The sequence below is a fragment of the Perca fluviatilis genome, chromosome 1 (assembly GCF_010015445.1).
Source record: "Perca fluviatilis chromosome 1, GENO_Pfluv_1.0, whole genome shotgun sequence".
Taxonomy (NCBI): Eukaryota; Metazoa; Chordata; class Actinopteri; order Perciformes; family Percidae; genus Perca; species Perca fluviatilis.
This window is the reverse complement of record NC_053112.1, coordinates 29,918,748-29,946,206: the sequence shown is the minus strand read 5'-3', so window position 1 is coordinate 29,946,206 and position 27,459 is coordinate 29,918,748. Positions and strand designations below refer to the sequence as shown.

At 40.4% G+C, this 27,459-nt stretch overlaps 1 protein-coding gene across 1 annotated transcript in view; it reads right to left on the bottom strand.

Annotated features, from left to right (window-relative positions):
* Positions 1–2,453: 2,453 nt before the first annotated feature.
* npnta (nephronectin a) overlaps positions 2,454–27,459 on the bottom strand; it is a 56,001-nt gene continuing 30,995 nt past the window's right edge. Inside the window, 9 exon segments of the mRNA XM_039800691.1 lie at positions 2,454–3,949; positions 5,112–5,371; positions 7,719–7,817; positions 9,036–9,125; positions 18,170–18,586; positions 19,936–20,058; positions 21,371–21,505; positions 24,488–24,607; positions 26,037–26,156. Of these exon segments, the coding sequence (XP_039656625.1) occupies positions 3,839–3,949; positions 5,112–5,371; positions 7,719–7,817; positions 9,036–9,125; positions 18,170–18,586; positions 19,936–20,058; positions 21,371–21,505; positions 24,488–24,607; positions 26,037–26,156 (1,475 nt within the window). The 3' untranslated portion in view covers positions 2,454–3,838.

The following is a 27,459-nucleotide window of genomic DNA, read 5'->3' as shown; positions in this document are numbered from 1 at the left end:
TTACTGCAACTAGCACCAGTAAAGGCGCTGACACACTAACCCGAAAATCGGCCATTGGACAGTCTGACGAGGTCAGTGACTCGAGTCTGTTCAGTGTGTTCCGTGGCGTCGTCCGTCTGGGGGGCTGTCGGCACTAGCGGCGCCAGGATTTTGATTGTAGGTGGGCCTCCAGAAAACTGGATGGGCCAGTTAAAATAAGCCAAAAAAAAACGGGTTCCCCCTGCATACAGACAGCCAGACACTAACGTTAATGTTAGCCTACTTGCCTTGCTGGTGTGAGGGAGTGGCTACGGGAGGACTTGATGGGGAGAGGGCGGCCGAGCAGGATGGTAACTCGTCACTTGTAACCGCGTTACTTAAAATGGCAGGATGCTTGGAGCGTTTCTTGCTGAATTTAAATGAAAACAAGCTGCTTTGCTTGGCTTTGCGTTTCATATTAGCTAATAGCTACCGTCTGTGTCTGTCTCATTGAGCTTGCTTGAAAAGCTTGCGCGCCAACGTCATTCATTTCATTGGATCACTTGCTGGTGAAGATGCAGCCTGTGGGCAGGCTTAAGAGTCCACATGTGTGGTAGAAGCCGCTGATTGGCTGAGAAGCTTTCACTCAAAGCTTTCCTCGGGCTGCTTATTGGATGAACTGCTAGAATGAAAATCACTCACTACTCACTATTGGCCTGGATCAAAATGGGCGGGCCCGGACCTAAAATGAGCAGCACCGCTGGTGGCTGTCGGCCTTTATTTACCTGACATGTTCAGTCGGAGACAAGGCAGTCGGGACTCACCCGGAAATGGCGAGCGGAATGAGCGTGACTAGAGTCTCTCAAAATGACGAAAATCTTTTAAACTGATCTTTGTTGATCTGAAATGAAGACGATTCAGCAACTGCATGGCCTATTTCTCGCTTAAAATGTTTTCAGAAACATGTTTCAGTGAACTATTTTAGTACAATATGAGATCGTATTCTGAACTAGCCGCCATGACAGTCTGGCTTTGAATTTCCGGAAAAAACAAACCCATGTGACGCGTTCGTCCAATCAGCTGCCGGTTTAAATTTTTTGGGCAACAATACAGATTAGCGCCGCCTGCTGTTATGGAGACGTATTACATCTTGTCTCTTCGGTGTGTTCTGAGGCACTTTTTGGGCCAACCCGGGGAGACTGATCACTCCGACTGGCTTTTCTGCCGACGATTGGCCGTCTGGTTGGTGTGTAACTGCCTTAAGTAGGCACTGCAGACTCTGACCCTTGGACCGATTCCACAGGTCGGATTCAAACCTGGGCCGCTGCAAAGGCCTCAGCCTACGTGGGGCGCATGCTCTTACTGGGTGAGCAAGAGGTCGCCCCACCATACTGTGACTTTTTAATCACTTTAATTTTACATACTATACTATGATTTTTTTATGACTTTTATGATTTTTAAATGTTTTTATGGCATACTGTAGAGTGGCCACCTACCATAGAAAACAGAAAACACAGGGAGGCTGTGTTTATATCAAAGTAGGCAGTTAGACCTAGTTCGGTTAGAAGAAAGAGTCAACTTTGTAGTGTGAAGGAAATGTATTGTGGTTACTTGAAGTTCACTATACTTTGCACACTCATTTATAATGTGCAACTATTGACTGGAAATGTGCTCGAAGCCGCCTTTTATTATATTTAACAGCTAACTGGCAGCCTTCAAACACATACACTCCATGGCCATGGTTTAAATAAAGCGAATGTATCTTTAAATGTCTGTGAGGAATATGAAATATGAAATCAATGCATGTGTCCTTCTGCTTTGCACGAGTCTGCAGACTAGAAGTGGTTTGCACTGTCATCTGCACACTGAACATTTTCATTCTCTCTTTTAGTTAGAAAACTTTATGTGCTGGCATTTCTTTTGCAATCAATTTCCCACAAAGTAATTAATTCAGATGACCTGGTTGTTTAATCTTTTAATTTACCTAAAATGTAACAAGGCCTTCTGACTTGCACTGACTTGATTAAATATTTTGTTTTTAGGATTTATCTCTAATGCAGAAAGAATTGATCATTCTTCTTTCATAAAAGAAATTGTACATCCCAAAGTTGATGGATATTGTAATATCAAATTCTGCCATATAAAGAAAAGTGGCCTGTAAAAACTGGTATCGTACATTTACTAAGGTTGTTTTTAACATGATGAAACCTGCATTGTTACTGTAACATCAAATGGCTGTCCTCTTCTTCTTCTCCTCCTCTTTAATAAGAGGAATGTCATCTTTTGTAGCATTGCCTGCTGTTGATATCCCTATGCCTTGCCTCGTACAGTACAATACAAACAATTTGGGGACATGCTTATCAAAACATAGCTTGACAGTGCCACTAGTCAAAAGCTCAAACGGATACCTTTAAAAATACATTTGACTTCTCATTTAAATACTGTGCTGCTGTCGGCTACTGGGATAAGAAAGAAAGTCATGCTTTGTTTCATAATATATCAGTCAAATGTATTTTATTTACACACTGGTCTGGATAAATCTGAATTTGGTGAATGCACCCATGCATACAGAAAACCTTGAAATTCCAGCCGATGCCCTTCATTATCACAGCATACGATATGCAACTATGTGCTTTGCAAGTTACAGACAGAGCATTATACCATAACATAATACATATTTTGTGCATGTTAAACACAGCCTTGCACTACACAAAGTTTCCATCTGTATACATGTTCTTTAATTAAAAGTTGAAATACCAACTATTTTGAGATCCAATTAATATCCATATATGAATTTACACAACGTAAAAACCACACAACAAATGGGATTGTAGATCTTTAGAGTATGTACACACAGCTACATTTACAATAATACAATTTGTGAAAGCCTAAAAAATTGTTGGTATCATCTTTGTAACAAACTGCACTTAATATAACAAAGCACATACTGTTTAATAGAAAGTAAGTGTTGATTTGCAAGTGTCAAAAACCATACATTGATTCTGTTTGACAAATTTCAAGTATCTGAAAAACAATAACAATGAAGTGGTCAAACTACTACCTGTGCTAAATTTTTAAACACTCTTCTACCTACCAAAGAGATCTTTGAAATTCTGTAACAACAAAACAAAGCTGCATTGTTTCAGTCCAAACTGTGCTATAGAACAGTTGCAATACCAGAAACTCAGATTAGACCAACAAAAGCAGGGCAAAACTTACTTACTAGTTGATTTTATACTTTGGGTTTATATCAGATTTAGAGTCATCTGAATTAGGAAAACAATTATGACAAATACAATTTGTCTTTTATATAATTTTTTTTTTTTTTACTCTAACCCTTTAAAGAAATGTATTCCATTTGATGATCAAAATAGTCACAAAATGCACCCCTGGCCACGTGTTTACATCAATCAAATAAAAAGCAATGGCATGTGGTTAAAGGATCAAAGCAAAGCAAAAGCAGTGAGGGAACAGTCCTCTCTCCAGGAAGAAATGAAGTAAATGTGGGCCTCTCAGCGGTGTGGCTGGAAGGCTGCCAGGGCTGTGTTAGATGTGGGACATTTCCATGGTAAGTAGGTACATGCAGGTTTCATAGTAACAAGATGATAGAGTGAGAGGGAGGCTGAAAAGACAAGGGGTGTGCTGCTGGGATCCGGTCATGACATTTCGATTCAGTCTTTTTATTCATGGTCAGTCAAGAAAGAGAAATGTACTGTTCTTCAGACAGTTTTTTAGATATCGTTCACAGAATGGGAGGGACGGTGGGGAGGGAGGAGGGAGGGAGGGGGGCAGACAGAGTGAGGGGATGTCACAACAGAGTCAGTTCTCTTTGAGATGATTTTCCCTCTTGTTTTCTTTCTGCCCTTTTCTGTTCTGTCAGTCAGAGTCTCCTCAGATTGTGCTCCTCTGTGCAGGAGCCTTTCCTCAGGGTGATGTCGTCCACAGCCATCTCACCGCTCCTGCCTCGCCCACGCTCCCCCTTCAGGATCACCTAGTGAAGAGCAGCAATGTGCACAATGACGTTAGCCTGGGTAAACCCTGACGAACTTCCGGCAAATTTGAGATTTGCCAAAGCCGGTCTACGGAAAGCCGTTCCACTCCCTATTCAGCCCCATTGTACCGGATTTGGTTGCAGTTCCACCAGAGTTCCACTGGGGGTGATCGCGGTCCAGTGCAGAATGAATGGGACCCTATGGAGCTAGATGGCTAAATTTGTCTCTTTCGCCCGATTGTCGTTGAGAAACCTCAGATTTGATTGTAGTTTTTGCAAGTTCAACATGGGTTATAGGTCGAAAGTTGAATGAACTAAAGCAGTAGCCTATCTCTAGCCGTATATGTGTATGACGTCATTGACATTTTAAAAGGCTTTTTAGAACAGAAAAGCTACTTTTAAAAAAATCTAACACCCAGTTGTGTGTATTTTCTTTGCCTCCCCTTTCGAATGCAACATTCAAATTACTAGACAAAAAATTATATCCTGAGAAAAGTGGGGTTTGAGGGGTATAGCTCCATAGAGTCCCATTCATTCTGCACTGGCCTGTGAGCGCCCCCTATATGGAACTCTGCTGGAACTGCAACCAGTTCAGAACCCGGAAGTAACGAGGGAGTGGAACTTCTTGGTATATTAGAAGTTCTTTGGATTTGCTCTGCAAGTCAGTCTGGCGAAGAGCCCATTTCCAATGTCCTGAAAATTGAGGCACCAATCACAACCGCTGAGGCGGGCTCTACACCAATCACAACCGCTGAGGCGGGCTTTACGACGAGGATAGCAGCTTTTTGTTTACATTCAACATGACGGCTACCGAAGCCGTGCTTCACGTGCTCGGCGACCCGCAGGTCAGTCTGACATATGCCAATTCCATGCAGGTCAATACTACAATTAAGTGACAACATAAGTTATACGAGTTACAGTTCCCTTCTCAAGGACGCACGCACACACGGATTCTGTCTCTTTTTGCATGCATTTCTACTCAAAGCGGATGTCAATTTTACATTTTATAAATCAACTCTTTTGAAATTCACAATGCTGCCCTTAGTTATTTTCTATGAACAAGAATACAAACATTTGATATACTGTCAATAATGTCAGTAGAAATAATAATTTAGAATGCTCACTGTATGAGTGAATTTTGAAATATATACTGTACACTTACACTTTCTAGGCCTGTGCCCCATAATGTGATTTGGGTGTGCCTCCAGCCATTTCCACCTGTCCGGCCCCAGACTGCTGGACTGTACTGCTTTCCCTTCTTCACAAACACTTGCAGCATGCCCACATGGTGGCCTGCCAGCTTGTGCCGGAACGACAGGCACAGATTGCCGTCGTTCCAGGGGGGGGTGAGTGGGAGGACCAGCCGTGCCCCTCGCCCAGTCCTCTTGTTGCCTACCTCGGGAATGGTGAGGTACCGTCCACCTGGGGAGGCAAATGACGGATTTTACAGTCAAGGAATAAAAATACACACAATATACATTTTTAGTCAAAAAAAGAGCAACACTGAATCTTGTGAATCGATAACACTGGATTGTCTCTTTGAAAACATACTTAAAAATGTCCCACTCTGCCATTAGAATGTTGCACCTTTGCCAGTTGCACCGGACTTGTTTTATTTAAACTTACCAGTCTGTACAATGTACATGCTTTATGTATATTAATCTGCTTCATTGACCTTAACTGATTTCAAACTAAATGTGTTGAAGTAGACTAGATTAAACAGAACTTATACCATTTCTAGAAACAAAATCCTGGTTTACTGACTGCCCCATGCAAACTGTTGACTGTTGACTGTTGTCTGTGGATTGTCCTGAGTCAGTGGAACATTGTTTCTGGGAAGACAAGTTGCTGGTGAGTTTTTCCAAATGCTTTGCAAACTTTCAATTGTTTCATGCTTTGAGCAACGAAAATTCATTCATCCATTCACCTCATTTCATTTGGGCGCCAGCACAATCAAAAGCCGAACCTAAACAAGCAGAATGGACTTTTACGTCTAAAAGTATAATCGGTGGTGGAAGAAGTTTCAAATTCTTATACCACAATGTAAAAACACTCCATTACAAGTAAAAGTCCTGCATTGAAAATGTTACTTAAGTAAAAATATGTAAGTATCATCAGGAAAATGTACTTAAAGTATTAAAAGTGAAAGTAAATCCTGACATTTTAGAAACTGGAAACAATCAAAACAGTTCTGTCAACTGTTTAATCATGTCATGTTTTTTATTAATTTATAATAAAACATCGTATTTTATAAACTAGATGTGTTTTGTGAGCAAAAATCTTAATTTGTAAAGTAACCAGTAACTAAAGCTGTCAGATGATTAATGTAGTATTTCTCTCTGAAATGTAGTGGAGTAGAAGTAGAAAGTGGCATGAAAAGACTCAAGTAGTACAAGTACTTTAAATTTGTACTCAAGTACAGTGCTTGAGTAAATGTACTTAGTTACATTCCATCACTGGGTATAATTATGAACATGTGTTTTTTTTATACTTTAGGTGAATTGACCCTTTTCACATGTAGGTCTGTCTGTCTGTCTGTCTGTCTGCCTGCCTGTCTGTCTGTCGCAGCACATATAGTTATCATCCTTGACAGTCAAGTGTAGAATATGTAGAAACTGTGAAAAATTAGACAATTGAAAAACACTTGACCCACTTATTGTCACCGTAAAGTACAGCCAGTTGCCGGTGGCAAATTGATTGTTTATTAATTCATGCATTAGTTAGTAATAATAGAGCTATATAGTTTTAAAAATTTAAAAGTGAAGGTGCTTCTGGGTAGTAGCTGATTAATGCTAATGCATTTTGCTTATCTAGCAGATATGTGTAGGGCTGGTGTTAACTACAGGGGGTGCAATATGTAGTTGTAGGCCACAGAGGCTTTCTGCATATGTTATGAGCCCCCCTCCAAATCTGTGCCTATCCTCTAACAGCCATTAGTGTTTGCCAGTGGCTGTCTATCAAAAGAACTTGAAGTGATAATCAGTAAATAGTTACATGCTTCACAACACACTGAAGATAGTGTGTACATATACAGGTGTACACATATATCCATAAATTCATAAATAAATGAATCTATTCAAATGTTCTGATTGAATATATTTGCTACATGCTACTGAAAACTGAAATGTTGCCTTTTAAATGGAATTACTCTTAGTGGGGGCTTAGATTATGATTTACTGTAAATGATTTTCCAGGGAACTCAAATGGCTGGGCGGAAATCTTTATTTTCTCTAATGAGTGAGCACAAACTTGGCTGAAATGAGGCCTCAGTCTGAGCGTCTGGAAACACACTAGTAACAGCTTTGCCAGTTGGCAGAGGAAGTCAGATATAGTTAGTGTCGCTTAAACAGTGCCAGTACGCTGCACTGTTTAGTCTTCACACCCCGTCTACGAGTACTCTCAACATAAATGATCACGTTTTCTCCTCGTCTGAACCCCAAGAAAAACAGTGTCGTGTTCCCATTTAATGTGAGCCACAGGTATCGCTGACGGGTTGCGTAATCCACCTCTCATTTGCATTGCTTTGTAGAGCAAAGCACTAATCCCCAGAAAAGACAAACTACTTCCCTCGAGTAATTTTCATCTTGACCTGTAATTGAGTAGAACAAAATTGAGCGGCTTAGATTGTCTGACTCTGTGTGTGTGTGTGTGTTTGCATATGTACTGTATGCGTGTCAGTAAAGGAATGCAGCTATTCTTATTTCCATTTACTGACTATAAAATAAACAATTTTCCTGGAGTGTGGGAGAGGGAATAGCCCTTCAATTACCTGATGGATCAGGCGTTGTCTCCCAGTGAAGGTCTCCGTCCTTGTCCCTGATCCAACCACAAAGACCATCATCAAAGGAGCAGCTCAGATAGCCCGACTCTGAAGAGAATAAAGCACACCTCTTCAGAGAAGTGGAGGACGCACACATGCAAAGAGGCTTCATCATACTCTCTGTAATGCTTCATGGGAGCCCTGCAGTGTGACTCGAACATTACCAGGAGCAAGAGGACTGTTGAAGGTCCTTCTGAAGAGCATAATGTTACAATAAAAATGTAAACATTTGTTGCAATGTTGCAATCATTGAGGACAAATCAAGGGGAAGAGGAGCTGCATAAAACGCAAGTATAAATGCATTCATCTAAAAAAAAAATCACAAATATTTGTATAACTTGCCGGAATTGCTGTCATCTATGTGTGTGTGCGTGTGTGTGTGTGTGTGTGTGTGTGTGTGTGTGTGTGTGTGTGTGTGTGTGTGTGTGTGTGTGTGTGTGTGTGCGTGAGAGAGTGATACACAGATAGCCTATTGTATGCATTCCCTACACCATAATAAAATAAACTAAAACAGAGTCATAATATTCAATGACTGATGATTTATCTCTCAGCGATGATACCTAGACAATAACATTAAGGGAATGCAGGCAAAACAGTTGCAGTATCATCCATGCATTGCTGTACAAATTGGTTTGAAGATAAGAATAGCATCCATCATTTTGTCCCTGAAATAGGGTTACCGCAAAACACTTCTCAGTTCATTTTCTGAGCCAATGAAAATGCCTTCTCAGTTGACAATGCATTACAAATGATCCACCGTGAACCAAAATAAACACGTATAAATAAACCATTAGGCAATTAATCTGCATACCATTGACATGAATAAATCACATTGAGCAAATATGACGGATAAACTGCTGTCTCTTCACAAAAGCTGTAGTCTTTATTGTTGCTGTAGGAACTCTACACGGAGTACTATGGAGATTATGAGCGGAGCACTGATGTACTTAAAAATGATCAACTAATCATTTAACTAGTCAAGCAAGCATAATGTGAAAAGTGGAAAAGTCTGGCAGTACGTCCTGGGCTGTGAGCCATTATTTAAACAGAAACAGCCAGATGTCATGTGTCACCTCCTGGTGAAAGGCCTATCAAAACACATCTGGTCACTATAATATCTTCGCCTCGGCAGCAACCACTGCAGGAGTTGATTGTCAGTTTTGTTTTGCCCGTAGCAAATGTGGCTCGTCCGTCATCATTTGAGGTCTGCAGTCTGCTACGAGCAGGGCTGATGCTGATTGTCTCTGTCAATTGTGTTGTGTTTACCTGGGTCGTCCTTGGCTTCATCTGCCGTGTTGCCGAGCTCAATGTCAAAGTCGACGCCAAGGACAGTGTTATGGCCGTGGTTCCGAGGGACTGAGAATAGAGGTGAGAAAGGTTTAGATAAAGGATTAACAAAGGTATTATATTTACTCAATGGCATCCCTGCTTGTGGCTATTGTGTGGCTTTGCTATATTATTCCACAAGGACTCCGGTCAGTGTATCTTTTGGTCATTAAATTTTCCTTTCATAAACAGGTATTAAACAACACAAAACAAATGGTGGTTTGATTTTCATTTTAAAATAGAAAATTTGAAAATTGAAATACAAGGCGTTTTTTCCTTTTCCTGGTCAAAGGGGGATGAGAGAAATTTAAAATATGCTTTGATTTTCATTTTCTATTTCATATAACAAAAAATAAAATCAATAGAAATCAGAAATGATAAAAGGCTTGTTTTTTGAGACTGGATGTTGTCATTTTCAAGGCAACAGCGCCAGTGTACCAGTGTTGCTTTCAGCACAGGATAAAATGACTTTGGATTCCTACTCTGATGTGATGTTAGACATGGAAAAAAAGGCCTGTCATGTGCAGATCACAGGGAAGTGGGGGTGCAAGAGGATTTTCTGCAAGAAATGTGAAGAGATTTTGCGCTGAAAATGGCTCAAACTTGATGTGACCATAGACTGCAGGGACTCATCTGACACCACGCTGAAGTTAGCTTCCGCTTCGCAGTGTCTGATTCTGCAGTTGAGGGAAACTTGTACCCCAACTTCCTGAGCGACTGATCCTCTGTTTTTTTGCACCTCTTTACATAAATATACATAAATATGGCTATGAAATACATCCTGAAAAATATGCCATATAAATGAGGCAATACATATAAAGATATACATTAGTCAATATAGTTCAATAGAATAAATACATATGTTTTACTTTTATTTATTTCAGGGGACTTTATTTTATATGCAACGTTAACATTTATTTCCCTATTTGCACGTTATATTTAAATTAAGTTTGGTTATCTTACAGACTCAGACTAAAAGCAACTAGCTAGCCTCCCTGGCATATAGTGCATCAAACCATATAACTATCTGCCAAATCAAATACAACCTTAATACACCCATGAATAAAACACAAGCTCGGCAGATTCGTCTGATACCCAGCTAATGTTAGCTAGCGCAGGTCACACACGGACCAGAATCAGTCAGCACCGGGGACCCAGGTCACAACCTATGGTTACAACGGGCTGATGGTTAGCGGCTAGCTAGCTGCTACTTGAAGAAAACGGCAGCAGCTAATATTAGACCCAGCACCGGAGGTCTGATCCCCATGATCTGATCCCGAACCGTCTGTGACTCTCCGCCAGATCAGCAAACTCAACAGCAGCAACAGAAAGTTTGCTGGGATCAGACCATGGCGCTGTAACAGTAACGTTAATTATGTAACCGTAACGGTACAGCCGCGAACTGAGAGTCTATTATTTCCTGAGCTGGTATCCACTCTTTTCGCAGCAAAGTTGTCTCTCAGCGGGGGGAGATAATACAAGCATTTTGTGAGAAAAAAAAGGAGTGAATCTCCCACAAATTGCAACAGAAAATCTGACAAATGTTTATTACTCATAGTCTCCTCTATAACATATAAGTTCAAATCCAAGTTGAAAAATACTGAAACACCATTATTTATGCAAATTAGCACATATTTAATTAGACAATGCCTCAGTTATTTGCATAATTAAACATACACGTTCAGAATACTTGTAATACAATATATTATTATCTTAATGTAATTAATCAACTGGGGAAGTTTAAAGGAGATATCTGTTAGTTAAAATATTGTTCCTATTCTCCTGTAGTGTCTCTTTAACATAGGCTGCAATGGGAAACTGGCATTACTGATTTCAGTATTTTTCAATACTTTCCACCACTTGGATTTCTTAGGACTTTTTATCTTATAGACGAGACTTTTATAAGACTAGATCAGTTGAAAGAGTTTCTGTTGCAATTTGTGTGAGGTCATGTTACATAATGCCGGTACTAAGAGACGGAGAGTCGGAGGGAGAGGGAAATAAATAAATGTGACATTTTGAAATAAAAGTCCGCTCAAGCATCATTAGAGTTCCAAAGCATAGACTGTAAATATTAATATTAACAGTCTATGTTCCAAAGTCATTTCATCCTGTGCTGAAAGCAACACTGGTACACTGGCGCGGTTGCCTTGGAAATGACAACATCATCCGGTCTCTGAATATGAAAAAACAGGCCTTTTTTCGTTTCTATTTTCGAGATCATTTTTTTTGTTACATGAAATAGAAAAAGCATATTTTTAAATTTCTATCATCCCCTTTTGACCATGAAAAGGAAAAAACGCCTTGTATTTCAATTTTCAAATTCTGTATTTTAAAACTTAAGAGTTTAACATAGTTTTAACTTAAAACTATTTTAAATTTTTGTTTTTTAATACCTGTTTATGAAAGGAAAATCGAATGACCAAAACATACACTGACTGACTCTGCATGGACCAATCACTGTCATGGTTTAGTGTCTACATATCCAGAGCTAAGTACATTTAACCACAGCACCAGACCAGAATACCTGAGGAAACCTGCAGAAACACCAGAAGTCAAATGTGAATCATAACAAGGAAAAGGTTGATGGTATATCTGATGCAATGTCTGGGCGAATGTTGGGCGCACACACACGCACGCACGCACACACACACACACACACACACACACACACACACACACACACACACACACACACACACACACACACACACACACACACACACAGCCCGTCCTGAAATAGCCTCTTTCCTTCTCCAATGGGGTCACACTGACCAAAATACTATAAGCCAAGCTGTCATATTAAAGGTCAGCTGACAAGTGAAGCATAGAAAGTGGTTTCATTACTTCTACAGTTGCGGCGAAAGATGCTTTGGCTCTTTTACTCTGTTAGAATGAAAATTATCTTGTTTTTGAATGCCTTTTTGATGAGGAAAAGTGTAAAAAAAGTAAAATACAAATAAACATCATCATCATAGTATGAACTGCATTTGCAGATGAGATAAGTCAGTGGAATTTAATAAGACAATCTATTAATATAACTATCCCCAGCATCCCAGGCAGACTCTTGCTCCCATGCCATGAATGCGGTGTAACCTGCACTTGAACCGTCAGTCCCCCAGACTCCCCGACATGTGCCCTCTCCAGTCAGCCTGAGCAATGAAAGGGCCCGTCCACCCCCATGATGGGTCACAACCACCTGGCAGACCGCAATGTAGTCTGACAGTCGGAGGAATCTGACAGCGGGGAGGTCACACTCACACCAGGCTCTCCAGCAATCCCAGGCATCCAGGTCTGTGTGTGTGTGTGTTTCTATGTGTCTGTGCTGTCCCTCCCCCCGGTCTCAGATATATAAAGAGTAAATACGTTGATACACCAATTAAGGGAGCAGTAATTTGAACTGTGACTCTGTGACTACAAGTATAAAACAGCTGTGGTTTACCCCTCCTATATTAGCGGGATAGACTGTGGTACATACCACCAGAAGTAGGTTTGTAATTTCGGGGAAGTGACCCAGTAAAAAAGGTATTGGTTGAAAAACTATATTGAAATACCTCATACTAGAGGTTTCTCCACGGGATACCCTTGTTATTTTACCTCTTGACCTTTTGTGGTTCATTTCATCCAAATATTTGGGAGGTCAATAAAAGCTGCTCAAGGGGGATTTCCTATGTTCTGCCAAAATGTTCAGCAATAACCAATCCTTTACTTTTTTAGGTTTGGAGACAAGCAGAGCCTACTTTATTATTTTCATATTTTTTCAGATGCAGTGTGACTTCCCTTCCCTTTGTTGACATGATGTTGAATAATTATATTCATATTAGTGCTTGTGGGTGAAAACTTGAATCTTTGCCATTTGTCTAATCTAATCTATGCCAACGTTTATGGAGTTTAGGAAAACATGCAGTGTTGTTTTAAACTTAATGTAAATGTATTTTTAACGCAATAAAGAGGATGTAGAAAGATTTGTATTACCCTCAGATGTAATAAAAATGAGTAGCATGTACTCCTTTAAAGATATATGCTTGTTCACTTTATTGCTGAGAGTTAGATAAGAAGATTGATACCACTCTAAGACATGGGAGTGGTATCAATCTTTTAATCTATAATCTTCTAGCAGAAAATTGAATTTGTATATTTTCTAAAATATTGAATATTTCTTTCACTACTTCCAAACTGAAAATAAGAAAATGTTGGAGGTTCAAGGTTATTCACTGGACACAGACTGCTCGGTTACGTTGTAACCTTGGTTCTCTGAGTGAAGAGGCTATCTCTCCAGCTGTAGGTCCGCTCTGAGACGGTTCCACGCCAGCACAGGTGCTTTATAGGAAATAGCATAGGGCGTGGCCGGGCAAGCCGGTGTGTCTTAAAGAAGTATCCACGTACCTAACCTCAGGGGGATCATCCCCGTACATATGGAATATGGAACGGTGGAGAGCTAGTCTCGATACGATAGAGAAACTAATGTTGCTTGTACAGCCTGAAGCAAACGTGCTTTGACTTTAGCTCACACCTTGCGGCACAGCTGAGGTGTTCTTCATGCAAAGAGGCTCTTATTGAAATGATTCCTATTTCTGTCTAATTATTTCAATAATCACTCAGCAGTGTCTCATCTCCCTTTCTCATCTTATTCAAACCATCTTCAAGAAGCTCTGACTTCTAGAACTGCTCTGCTGTGATGCAAACTATTAGATTGATGTCTCCCTCGAGCAGTGCAGACAGGTGTTAATGTAATCTTCTCTTCTCTTTCCTTTTTCTAATTATGTGATGCCATCTGGCAAGGTGAGTCGGAACCACAGTATCTCACCTCTTATCCTGTACTTTGCTGTTGCATCTCACCAGATATTTCTATGTCAACGGAGCTTAACGTTTTGATTTTGGTAAACACCGACTTTTGCTGTGCCTACAAGGGAGCATGACAGCAAAAATGAGGTGACACTTCTATTTATGTTCAATTACAATTTTAAGTGCAATTTATACTGTTGGTGCATCTGGACTAAACATTCCAATAAGTCTCACCTTCTGTTGCTTTTTGGGTATGGCTGTATATCATAATAATGTGCAAATGTACTGAAACTGCACGTTGTTTGATTAGTTCCTGGTTAAAATGTTTGTTCAATACAGGGAGAACTTGATACAAAAAATGTGGGGCAATGTAAGCAATTAAAAGGCTAAAGCTGGAATTATTCTGCAGTTTTGTTATTGCCAACAAATCCCAAAACCAACAATGTGTGTTTGTCCATTTCCAATACTCTCCAACTTCCAAGAAACCACAGACAGTGCCACAGACAGGATAGTCTGTGGCACGATGGCATGATCCTGGGTTTTGTTTAGTTTCTTGTTTTATTTTGTAGATTCTTCTCATGTGTTGTTTAACTTCCTGCCATTTGTGTGCTTTCCCACCTTTGCGACTGTCCCATCCTGATGTGTTTCACCTGTTCCACGTCAGCCCTCTTGTCACCTGTCCCTCGTTACCACCCTCCTGTGTCTTCTGTTTCAACGTCTGGTTGTCTGCTGTTGTTCCATTCATAGGGCCCTATTTTAACGATCTGAAACGCAAGTGTGAAACGCCAAACGCAAGTAGCTTTGTGGGCAGATCTCTGGCGCTGTTACTATTATACCGGCGGGATAAATGACTCTTGCGCCCGACGCAAATCTTAAATGGGTTGGTCTGAAGTTGCTAGGTGTGGTTTGGGCGTAACGTGAAAATAACCAATCAGAGCGTCATCTCACATTCCCTTTAAGAGCAGGCGTATTGTTCCATGGCGGATTGCTATTATGACGGGCGGGTTACTGCGCCACGCGCGAGCGGTGCGGGGATGCGGCAAAGTAACAAATGCCCGTCTTGTCCGTGTGGCGATGTTGCTGCAGCCTCTCGGGCGCATCTCCTCAAGTCTGGAGAGGATTGCTGCAGCCATGGAGCGTGGGCCTCCAAACGCACCACCTGCTCCTGTTGTGCCCCTTCCTCCTCCCCCGACTCCATCTCCATCCACCCGCTCCACCAGGAGCGCATCGCGCATTACCCCAGATTCACCAGATTCCGCCGGAGTGTCCAATCCCACCGTAGTTCAACATCACGTCTCCTTAAGTCCTCTAATATTTCCTCATTTATGTCATCAACACATCCATGATTCATGGAAATGTTGTGTAAAACACAACAAGCCACAAAGAATGCTGAGACTTTTTGAGGACTGTACTGTAAAGTGCCTCCTGACCTATCCAAACACCTGAAGCGCATTTTCAGTAATATTTTTCTTTGTAATTATGTACGGTTTTCAAAAATGGGAACTGCTGTAGATGAGAGAAGTGTATGCGCGTTGTGCACACGCTACATTATGGCCAAGCATGCGCCCCTAAAATAGCATCTGAATAACGTGCTACTGACTTTAGACTAGCGCCACTGACTTTAGACCAGGTTTTTCCTGGTCAGTGGCGGAATTGTTTTCTGAAACTGCAAAATAGGACTACGTAACGTTTGCGCCTGAACACGCCTCCTCTTTTCGCTGAACCGCCCCCGGGAGCGCAAATACAATCCCTAATTTACCGACGTGCGTCTGTGGAGGGAAAAGTCCGCTGTGCGTCGGGTGCAAAATAGGAATGATACATGCGTCGGTGTACAAAGGCAATTGCGCTGAGTGCAAGATAGGGCCCCTAGTGTTTACTTCGCCAGTGCCCAGTGATTCAGCTTTTGTTTGTTAAAGCTCACATTTAGTTTCATCAACCTGCATTTGGGTCCTCCTTTTAAATAATAAAATAATTTCCCAACGCAGCTGGGCAGTGTCATTTTTCGCAAATGTTTTACAGATGGTAATCAAAAATGAGTAATTTGCATGTGTAGGGAACTATTTTATGCTGTGGATGAATATGCATTTAGTGCTCTTTTGGTATTTTCATTTTGAGTTTGTTGACAATCACAAACAGCCTTAACGTTTTAAATGTTGTAGTAAAAAGTGTTTACATGCAGACAAATCATCTTATAAATAACAATATAAATAATAAATAAATAATCTAATTAAAAGAAAAAGTAGACTGTGACTCTTCAGTCTTCACAGAGACTCATCACAGTCATTACAGTAAGAAACAATTCACTGTTATGAAAAGGTGCTTGCATTTAACACTGTGAGAAGAAAGCAGCAGATGATTGCAGTGATTACCTTCTTTGTTAAAGCTAAAAGAAACAATCTCAACCACCTTTCATTGTATTTTTAATTCAAATCTATAATTTGGTTTTGATCGAGAACGTCAAACAAAAACAAAGACTAATGATGCATTTTGAATGTAATTGGTGTCACAGATACATGCTTGGCAGGGAGCGTGGTGTGACGTGTGGATAAACAACAGTCTGGCTGAAAACCAGTTTGTGTTTGTTAACTAAAGCCAAAAAGATAATTACCTTGAGAGCAAAATATTCTTACTTTAACACTTACTACTGCAATTATTGGAAATAATGTGTCATCTTGTAAAAGTTGGCATTATTTTTTCATTAATCTGTGTATCATACTGTACTATGAGGGTGAATATAGCTTGATTAAGATCATATGAGAGAACAAGTATACATATAACAGCAAGACAGCTACTTGGAAGCATTAATGCACAGAGCTCTCATTGCTGTATATTGAATCTGATATCGATAGATCTTTGATTTCAACCATTTTCACCAGTTTACGTTAAAAACAATCAAATTTCTTGCTAAATGCTTAGTAAAATAAACTGTCTACACCAACTGCCGACTGCTCAGCACCATGTGTGCACGTATTCATGTGTTTGAAATGAATATGATAAAACACATCATCTGTCGGGTAAACATCACTTCTGATTCCCTGGAGGGGTATTTCAGAAAGCAGGTTTAACAAACTGAGCTTTCACTAAACCTGCTTTCTAAAATGGACCCCTGCTTTTCTGAAATGGGGCCCAGATGGTTACATGTGTCATAATAAACACAATGTTTCAGGATTGAAATATGCAAATTTGCTTTAATTTGATCAGAGGAAACAGGAAGGAAGCTGATGAAGATGAATCTTTAGAGGAATAAGTGCATTTTAATGTCAAAGTCTGTGACCCAAAAGTAAACAAAAGGTTCACCTCACTTCAAACATCAAAATACAGAGATTAGAACCTGCTATTTCAACAAGTTCTTGTGTTTCTGAGCTGTCAAAGCTGAATATTTCACATGAACAAAGTGTGCTTCTATATGTGTATTGTGAAAGGCGTTGCTCGTAGTCGACTCAGCGTGTGTTAGCTTATTGTTTTGGTTCTACAGCTCACAACGTTCTGGTTTTGGTTCTCTCTCATCTGAAAACATGTGGGGATAGAGCCTTTGCTGCTATGGCACCCAGACTCTGGAATGCTCTGCCAACCAGCATTAGGTTTGCTGAGAATGTGGACTGTTTTAAGGGACAAGTGAAGACTCACTTGTTCAGGCTAGCTTTTGGGTAACCTCTGTCTTTTATTTATTGATCATTTTATCTGTTGTATTTTTACTTTATTGTATTCTTAGACTATTTTTCTATTATGTTTTTATTGTCTATGCACATAAAAGCACTTTGTGACCCTGTCTGTGAAAAGCGCTGTATAAATAAATTTTACTTACTTACTTACTCTCACTGCTCTCATCAGTGTCATTTCCAGACATTGCAGCTGTTTTCAGTGAAAAAACTCTAAACACCCACTGTACGAAACAGCAGTAGAAGCTTGTGAACATCGTGGGATATTTAACAGAAACCATTGTTTCCCCTAGGAGTTGGTAGACACAAAATACAGAGCTAAAAGGAGAGTGAATATGAGACTTCTTTTTGGTGGCCAGAGACTCCAAAATAAATTATAACAGTGATCCATATCTCATGCATGTGTAAATAGGCAACTGTTTGTTGTTAGGTTCAATATAACAACAACTATGTGGTGATAATATGTCAATGTTGCGTTTATAGCTTTGTGTACTCGCCCCAAGTCGCCAAGAATGAAATTAATACAGGTTTAAAGGTTTGCTTACATTATTAATATTTGTAAAGAGCAAGGTGTAATGAATGTCATCTATGTAAAACTAAAACAGGATACAATATAAAGCTTGTTCTTACTGTGGACATCCCCTCTCTGTTTGGTGACCTCCTTCTCAATGGTGTTGTCTACAGGTGTGATCGGTGGTGGTGTAGGGGGGGGCCGTTTGGTGGGAGCCACTGGCCTTGGTGGGATGTAGGGCTTGCGTGTAGGTACTGGTGGCTTCCTGGTTGGGATAAAGGGCTTCCTGGTAGGAACTGCTGGCTTGCGTGGAGGTGGGGTGACCCTCGTTGGAGGCAGAGGTGCTTTGGTCGTTGTCGTGGTTCTCATAGTCATGGCGGTTGTTGATTTGGTGATAATGGGGAAGATTCTCTTTTGAGTCACTGGTGGGCGCATGGTGGTGGTGGTCCTCTTCTGATCCATGTCAGGGATGCGGTTGTGATGATTTGGAGGCAGTTTGCCTGGTCTCGGGGGGTCAATAACCACCTTAGGAATGGCTGAAATGATAAGAGAATGCAGAGGGAGTACTGAAATATGAGCACTTAAGAGTTAATGAGGCGTAGAATTGCAGACTAACTGCAATGATTAGTCTGACTTTTGCAGAGGAGGGCTTTCTTTCATCTACTGAGACTTCTCCTGATATCTATTAACTAAATGTTAGCATCCTAAAACAAATTGTGTGTCTCAAATCTCACTGAAGCAAAAGCTCACACAGGAGAGGCCAATAAAATCCTCATGCTGCAAGTTCACATTAAAAAAATTTAATTAAATAAAAAAAAAGACAATTCTGGACATATTTTTCTCAAAAGAGATAAAGAGAGATAAACAGGGTGCCTTCCCAAACTAACCCATAAAGACACCCCACGTTCAGTGAATTTCTGCTTTTGTGAAATCAATCCGACAGTGGCTTTTTCATCTGCTCGTGCTTGTCCTGATTAGCAATTCTTTGGGTGTTCATAGCCAGAGGCCTCGCAGCAGCAGGCCAAAGCCGCTCTGTGTGTGCAGAATGATCTCTGCGCTCAAACAGGCTCTTGTGCCCCGGAGATCACCCTCGCTCTGCTGATGTCATCAAAGTTACACCTCCTTTTCCTTTGTTCCTCCACACATTCTTCACGTCAGGAGCTGAGACTGGGGGGGGAGGGGGGGGGGGTGGTGTGATGTGGTGGTGGTGGGGGGGCTTCATAAGGGTTTCATGAGTGAGGAATGAGAGTGGACAAAGGCAAGAGGTTTGACCTCTGTTATTGCCTTCTCAGGTTGCAGGCGACTTTGATATGTGATACACAAATAGGATATTGCAACTCGACTCCCAGAGCACTTGTGGCTCACACCCCCTTGGGCAGGCAACAGGGTGAAATATTTGCAACGCACTATGCCAGGAGGCGTCCTCTCTGCTCTACAGACTGTTACACCAGTTGTGTCTTTTAGATGATTAAATAACTGTAGAGAATAAATGACTTCTTGTCCACTGAGCTGCTATAAAAAAAAAAACTGCAGACACACAGACTAATGAAGTGTGTGTCTGCAGTTTTTTTTTACAGCAGCTCAGCAAGCAAATTGAGACCAAGAAAAGAAATATTTCACATTTGATGATGACTCCTTTTTTTGGCTGATTAAAGTGGCCAGATGTAATTTATATATGATAAGGCAGCAAGGGTGATTTAAGTAATGACTGACAGCAATTACAAAGAAAGGAATATCAGTCCCGGCTCTGTGCTTGGCTATTCCTCCCTCTTTCTTGCTTTCCTGCCTTTTTAAAAAACATGGGCAAAGAAAACAAAAATGTGAGGCCCCGTTCCTCTTTGCAAAAGTGAGCATTGTAGCCAGCGGTATTGTTCTCAATTCTTACGTTTGCAGTCGTGGCCCATCCCCCTGTAGCCGTCTTTGCATTTGCACTTGTATGAGCCTGGCGTGTTGTAGCAGGTGGCGAAGCTGCTGCAGTGGCTCTGACCTAAAGAGCACTCATCCACATCTGAAAGATAGTGGAAACATAACAACATTCAGCTACTCGGTGCAAGTGTAAAAATCTAAACGTCAGACATAACAGCAGAATATCAAAGGATAATTGCTTCACATCCACTTCAAGGAGGGCTCAGTTGTTTATATCATACGTACTGTTAGTGAAAGCATGTTAGTGAATGGCAGTTATCCCTCTATGAATGCCAGAGGAAAAATCCTCATCAGAGTTGTTTTCTTCTCTAAGACCAAGCTGCAAGGTCTTTGTCGCATTTTAGGAGGAACTGCTTTTTTCCAGATGCCGCTAACATTCAAGGTAACTTTGTGGTTTTGTATAGAATATTGATTCAATTTTTTTAATAGCAGGTGCAATACTGGGGCAAAGTCTAATAACATGAAACAGTTTAAATTAGTTGAGTTGACAGAGATTTCTAAAAGTATTCTGAAGTGGTTTCAATTCCTCTTTTATTACATATTTTATTTATTTACTACTTCAACTATGGATTACTTTGCAAATGTTAAATAATGGAATCAGTAATCCTACTTCATGATACAGTTTCAACTGACTTTTATTCATCTGTTTAGATTATGAATACATTTTCAACATCCTAACCCATGGTATGTTTTAACTGTATTATATAACATAATGTAGATGTAAAATACAGTAAAGTTTAAGTTCTTAAAAAAGTAGTTTTCACCAGTGGTGAAAATAAATATAGCAGTGTCTCCGTGTAAAAAATACTCTACTAAAATTTTACTTTATTAGAAATATTAGCAAAATTTACTTAAAGAATCAAAAGTTAAAGTACTAACCCTGCAAACATGGTTCCTTTCACTGTGTTCACTTTATTATTATATATACAGTATCATGTTATTGGATTTGTATTATTACAGATGTATTAATAAGCAATAATTTGAACAGAGAAGATTCATCTATAATAACATCATATTTCATAAATTGATCATATGTTTAGTATGTAAAATCTTAATCTGCAAATTAACTTTAGCTGTCAGATAAATGTAGTGGAATATTTGCCTCTGAACCATAGCCAAGTGGAAGTATGAAGTAGCAAAAAATTAAAAGATTCAAGTACAGTACACAAGTCTGTCAAAATTGTACGTACAGTAATTGAGTAAATGTACTTAGTGGTTGGTAGTGGGTATCTTCTGAAGTTACAGGAGGCATGATTATAGCAAGCAAAAACAGTTTCAGTGTACTGTACGACTGAGCAATTGTTTAATGGGCATGTTTTGCAAATCTCAGCACATCTATGACCTTTGTAAGGTTTATCTGTAAAAGCCTCACTGCAGAGACCTTGTAACAGTACCTATGCATTGGTATTTTCCATTGATGTATTGCAGGTCAAAGCCTTCATGGCACTTGCAGATGTAGCTACCAAAAGTGTTTATGCATTTCCTGAACCTGGGACACACTGCTATCCCTGTGGCACACTCATCCACATCTGCAAGAGGAGCAACAAATACACAGGTTATTAAACAGAAGAACATTTTCAAATGAAAACGTAATGTATTCATCATTTTTCACTAAGAATCATTTTAGAGTTACATGTAGTGTATAATGCATTCAAAATAACACAATGCAGTGAAAAACTTCAAGATTAAAAAAGGAAATGTAATCCAAAACTAAATCTCTAGTCATACAGTACCAGGAGACTTTTCCACCTTCCCTGGTTAGTATTCATTTATGAACAGCCACATTATATATTCTGTTCGGTGAGCAGAATGCAATGCACAATACCTTGTTTCATTATTTAAAGACCTATTCTAAGTGTCTCTGTTGATCACCTTTGCAGGCATGTGGGCATTAATATTTAGACACATAGAGGCTCAACACATTTGCCTTAAAATCATTAATTTATTTTCTGCATAATGCAGCTGAGGCACTGCTGTGCCACAGGGACTGTTGTTTAAAAGAACCCTAAAAACACAGAGACACCTGGACCAGCTGGGGAAACAAGCAAGTTAAGTAAGTGGGCAGGGCTCTCTTATCCCTTAACAACTAATGCTGCAGTTCTCATCAGCAAGACGCTTAATCCCAAACTGCTCCAGTGGAGCTGCTTAATGGCCAACAGTTAAATTATTTAGTTACTGACAGAGCAGCGGTGAATTATCATGTTTTACATAAAACACACATGCATGCAGTCACTGTGTCAAATATTTATAATATATAATTATGAATGTTACATATGGCTTTGAAGAAAGTTCTGACTTTTCTTTCAAAGCAGCAAACCTTTAAGCATCAGATTTAAAGCCTTATTCATAGTTACATATTGATGAGCAAATATTAAAGCGCCCATATTATGCTCATTTTCAGATTCATAATTGCATTTTGAGTTTGTACCAGAATAGGTTAACATGATTTAATTTTCAAAAAACACTATATTTGTGTTGTACTGCACATTGCTGCAGCTCCTCTTTTCACCCTGTGTACAGGTCTCTGCTTTAGCTACAGAGTGAGACATCTCACAGCTGTAACATCTTTGTTGGCAGTCGCACATGCGCAGTAGCTAGGTAAGGCTCATATCAGCTGGCGCACTTCCAACTTTGTGTGGAATACCTGCAGAACAGGGACATGTAAGTAGTTATTTTGTAGATTATGGTGAACTACTGTGTGTTGTAGCATTGTTTTGCCATTGAGAAAGAGCTAGCATGCTACGGTTAGCCCCTTCGTTTCAGCTAGTGACGTAGAAAACCCTGCAGATTTTGACCAGCTCGCCCGGAGACTGAAGGCAGGTTACATTCAGAAACCCGTATCTCACTCAAAACAGCATGGATGTTTGTTTTTTTCCAAGTTTGTATGCATGTGGAAGCACCAGAGACACAAAATAACACCCCAAATTCCAGAAAAAGTGATTTTGTTTCATAATATGGGCACTTTAAGCTCTGCAAATGTGTTTTGCTTGACAACTCTGTTCTGATAGATTAAGCAATTTCTATGAGAGGCAGCATGGAAATATGAAGCTGTCTCATACCGAACTTCTGCAACAATGCAACAACATCAATACACTTTGTCATTAATCAGACATTTTCTGTCACAGCGCAAAACAAGTCAATACTTCCTACTAGTGAATCATCAGACATCCTTCTTAAGGGATTTCTGGCCTAAACCATTTTTAGTACACAAAATAATTTTAAAACAGACTACATTCCACATCAAATCATAATTGTTTGCATTTTTAAGATTTTGTTTGCAATCTCTTTCCATGTATCTTCACTGTCTTCACTTGTCAATGTGGTACTGAATTCTGCTTATTATAGGATTTTTCTGATGTACACCATCTACCAGCTGCAGAATTTCTTTCCTGCCTAGTTTGGTATTCTTTTTGTTTCCATTTCTCCTAATTTTCTATTATTTCATCCCAAGTAAAACATCCAAATTTATATATTATAAAAATACAAGATCAATGTTAATTTCACATGTCAATGACACTGGAGCTATTTCACACAAATAAAAACAATCTTTGTTGAAAATAAATTAAATTCATGTGTGTTTTGCTGAAAAACATGTATCTGAATAACTTGTAAGGATTAAAAACAATAACAATGAGGCAGATATAGGGTTAATCCTTGTCTCTGATTGGCTGTTCCTGAAGATTGCTGCAAAAAAAGCAAAAGCAGACTGCATATGCGTAGGATGGAAATGCAAACTCTCTCATCTAAAGCTCTGGTTACGAGAAGGAATCACCTCCATCAATATGATTAGAAACTCTACATAAAACTCTCCATAAAACATTGGCTTCTCGAGGGATCCGGAAACATTCCATTAAACTGTCCTAACACCTGTGGCAGGCAACCTTTTTCCTTCCCCTCCTCCATTATTTTCATGATTGATGTCTGTCCTGTTTTAAAAATCTGCCCCCTATTAGCCAGCACACAGTTAAGTGGCATCGTAACAGGAACAGTCCAATCTTGAACAGACTGTATTTAAACCTCACACAGGTTAACTGCCTCAACTGCCCCTTCATCTGTTAGTTACCCATCTGAGAAGCAGTTCCACATAATGAAAGGAGTGGAGGATAGGGGGAGGATAGGAGGAGGGTAGGGGGTGGGCATCCCCTGATCACATTTCTGCTGTAAAAGTCACCACTTGGTTGACAAGGCCAGTTAAATTGCTGGGTTCCTTGATCAAAGCATAAAAGCGTATTGGTAAATATTTCTGGATTAACTTCAGCTTTGCTTGCAAAGAGGTTTTGTTTGAGTTCCATAATTGCACTTTCAATGCCAAGTTCTCTTTCTTGCTCTGCCAAAACAGTTGCATTTGATTATCACTCAGCTAATTTAAAGGCTGGGAAGAACATACAAAAATGAATAAAAAAAAGAAACATTCTTGTTTGGGATGCTTTACATGAGTTGTTCATGAAAGGGAGTGGTAACATGAGGCACAGTTTTCAGCTCTGTGGATATATATAAAGACTGGGACGTACCCACACAGGTTCTTCCATCCGGAGCCAGCTGTAGCCCCGGTGACGGACACTGACATCGGACCTCTCCTTTCAGCACCTCGCAGCCATACTGGCAGTTGGCCATGCCACAAGTGCGAGCATCTGATGAACACAAGGGAAACACAACACATATTAACACATGCTGGTGCCACAAGGGAGAGAAAAGGAGTGTGGGAGCGGGGGAGTTTGTAATGCTCACACTCTCACTTTCTTTCCTTTTCACAATATATCCTTATCCTCCAGCTGGTGTGTGAGAGCCAGACCACTGCCTGCCTTTTCTGATATTAGCTGAGTTGACCCTGAGGTGCAGACAATAGAACAGCACACACTCTGCCATTATTAGATTGCTGTGCTGCACAGTCGCTCTGCGCTTAACCTTTGCCCGCGCAATCCTCCCTCACCCACTTTCATCCTTTACTACACCTAAATAATCATAAATTCATCTCCACCCTATCGAAGCATGTATAGTGTGTGCGGCACCTCTTTTGTTGAGCCATGCAGGGCAGATCAAGATCCTCCAAAATAATAATGGAGCAGATTTTGGTTTGCCTCTCTAAAATAACTTCCGACTCTAAAAAGGATATTAAAAATGAGGCTGATGCTGCCGTTGCTACTTCAGCTGCCGCAGGTACCCTGGAGTACAGTTTGATGACTGAGGCAGGCCATGCTGAGTAAATGCTACAGCGATCTATTGATCAAAGCAGTAGCAGGGGAGAAAAGAAGAGTGGCAGGGTGTTTAACACTATCATGCTATCATCACACAACAACACCTGGAATAGTTTGAGATTGCCTCAAGTGGTTAGCAATTCAGATTTTAAAAGCGGGAAAATGAATTTTCTTTTGATAAAAAAAGAACTAATTAAAATGAGGGAGCAGGAGTCACGCCATCCTCAAGTGGAAACGTGAGGAGAAAATAGTTATCAGGGGGGAAACCAAATTTACAGGGAGACATGTACAGGCATTAACTCTGACTCTGTGAAAGACCTCCGGGCAACCAATAAGATCTGCACATTCACTCGAGTGTCTAAAGATTGTGTTTCTTTCATACTTTTCATTTTAGGCCTTTTAGGGTTCTTCAGAGGGGTCCTTCAGACTGTGGAGCTGTTATAATGAAGCGGATCAACGTGAGGCTTTAATCAAAACAGTCTATCAAAGAATTGTGAGGCTGCTGTCAGAGGTACTCACACATGTGGGAAATCGTATCTTATAATAGAGAGCATATGTCATCAGCATTGCATTGCGCTGGCATTCAGATGAATACATTTGTAGTGAAGTGAAGATGGGCTTCATAGTAGCACATCCAGGCGACAAAGAAAAAGAGAGATTATGAAGAAAAAAAATTGGGGGAGAAAATACATCAGGAATGAAAATATCCACATTTCAGACAACAATACAAACAGAGACGTGTGTGTGTGTGTGTGTGTGTGTGTGTGTGTGTGTGTGTGTGTGTGTGTGTGTGTGTGTGTGTGTGTGTGTGTGTGTGTGTGTGTGTGTGTGTGTGTGTGTGTGTGTGTGAGAAGGACAGACTCACTTCCACAGGTCCCGTCAGGCATCAGCATGTAACCGTTGAGGCAGTAGCACTTGTAACTCCCATATGTATTCATGCACCTGTGTTTACAGGGCCTCGGCTTCAGACCGCACTCATTCAGGTCTGCAGACACAGAGAGACGGCATAAGTGGACTGGAGGACAGAGAGAGACACACTCCTACACAGAGGTGAAATTAGTCAGAGGGCAGAGGTGAAGAGGTCAGCAATGTCAAACCTCACCCATCCATTTATGTGTGGGTTTGTCTGTGTGTGTGTGTGTGTGTGTGTGTGTGTGTGTGTGTGTGTGTGTGTGTGTGTGTGTGTGTGTGTGTGTGTGTGTGTGTGTGTGTGTGTGTGTGTGTTTTAATGTGTGTGCTTTGGATGGGGTGGGGGTGTCTTCGAGGAAGTGCCATGTTCTGACAAGCCTGTAACTTCCCTCTTTGATGATTTAACAGGAAGCCAGTGTCAACTGTCAACCTGCCCATTACCTGCAAGTGATAAAAGATGCTATTATACCCTCTGACTCACCACGACTTCATGTGGTTGTAGCTGCAACACCCAGCACTTTTTTTATATATAATTCCAGTGTTTTCATGCAGACATAAAAGTACCTTGAGAAATCTCACCCACAACAGCCCGTGAAAATCGTATTAGAAAATGATGCTGTCTGACTTCGGAGCAGGGACGGCTCCTGGGAGAAAGGAATATGCCCTGAGCTCAACACCTGTCAAATGCTTATGCAAATTCAAGTCATTATACCCTTCTCACAGCACAACATTTATATATTTCAGTTGCAAGTCCCTGGTGTTGTGTATGTTGCCTCACTGGAATGACTTACTGACACTCCTAAATGGAACAGAGACACCATTAATGTTATTAGTTACACCTGTGTGTGCATCCGGCAATGACAAGTCAAAGTGTCCTCCACGTGAAGGGTTTATGGTGGCTGTAGCCAACCAACCAAGCGCTAGATAGCTCTATAGTCCTTTACAATGCCAGACATTTTGACATGTCATAGCAGGAAACGCACAGGTGGAACTAATAACATTAATGATGTCCTCTTTCCACGTTGGTATTTCAGTTCCAGGGCTGTTGTGTATGTTGCCTCCCTGCGATGACTTACTGACACTCCTAAATGGAACAGAGTCACAATTAATGTTATTAGCTACACCTATGTGCATTCTGCAATGACAAGTTAAAGTGTCCGTCGTTAAAAATGCTTAGAGTGGCTGAGTAAGTAATAAGTAAACATGTTTATTTCTTACTGTACTGTAGACTCCACTGAACACTTACTAGAATGTGAATAAAGTAATGTGACAACCAACCAATAAGAGCTTGATGGCTCCATATGGCAGGACATATCACAGTATTAAACACATAACTAATGACATTAATGATGTCTGCATTCCATTCAGGTGTTTCAGGT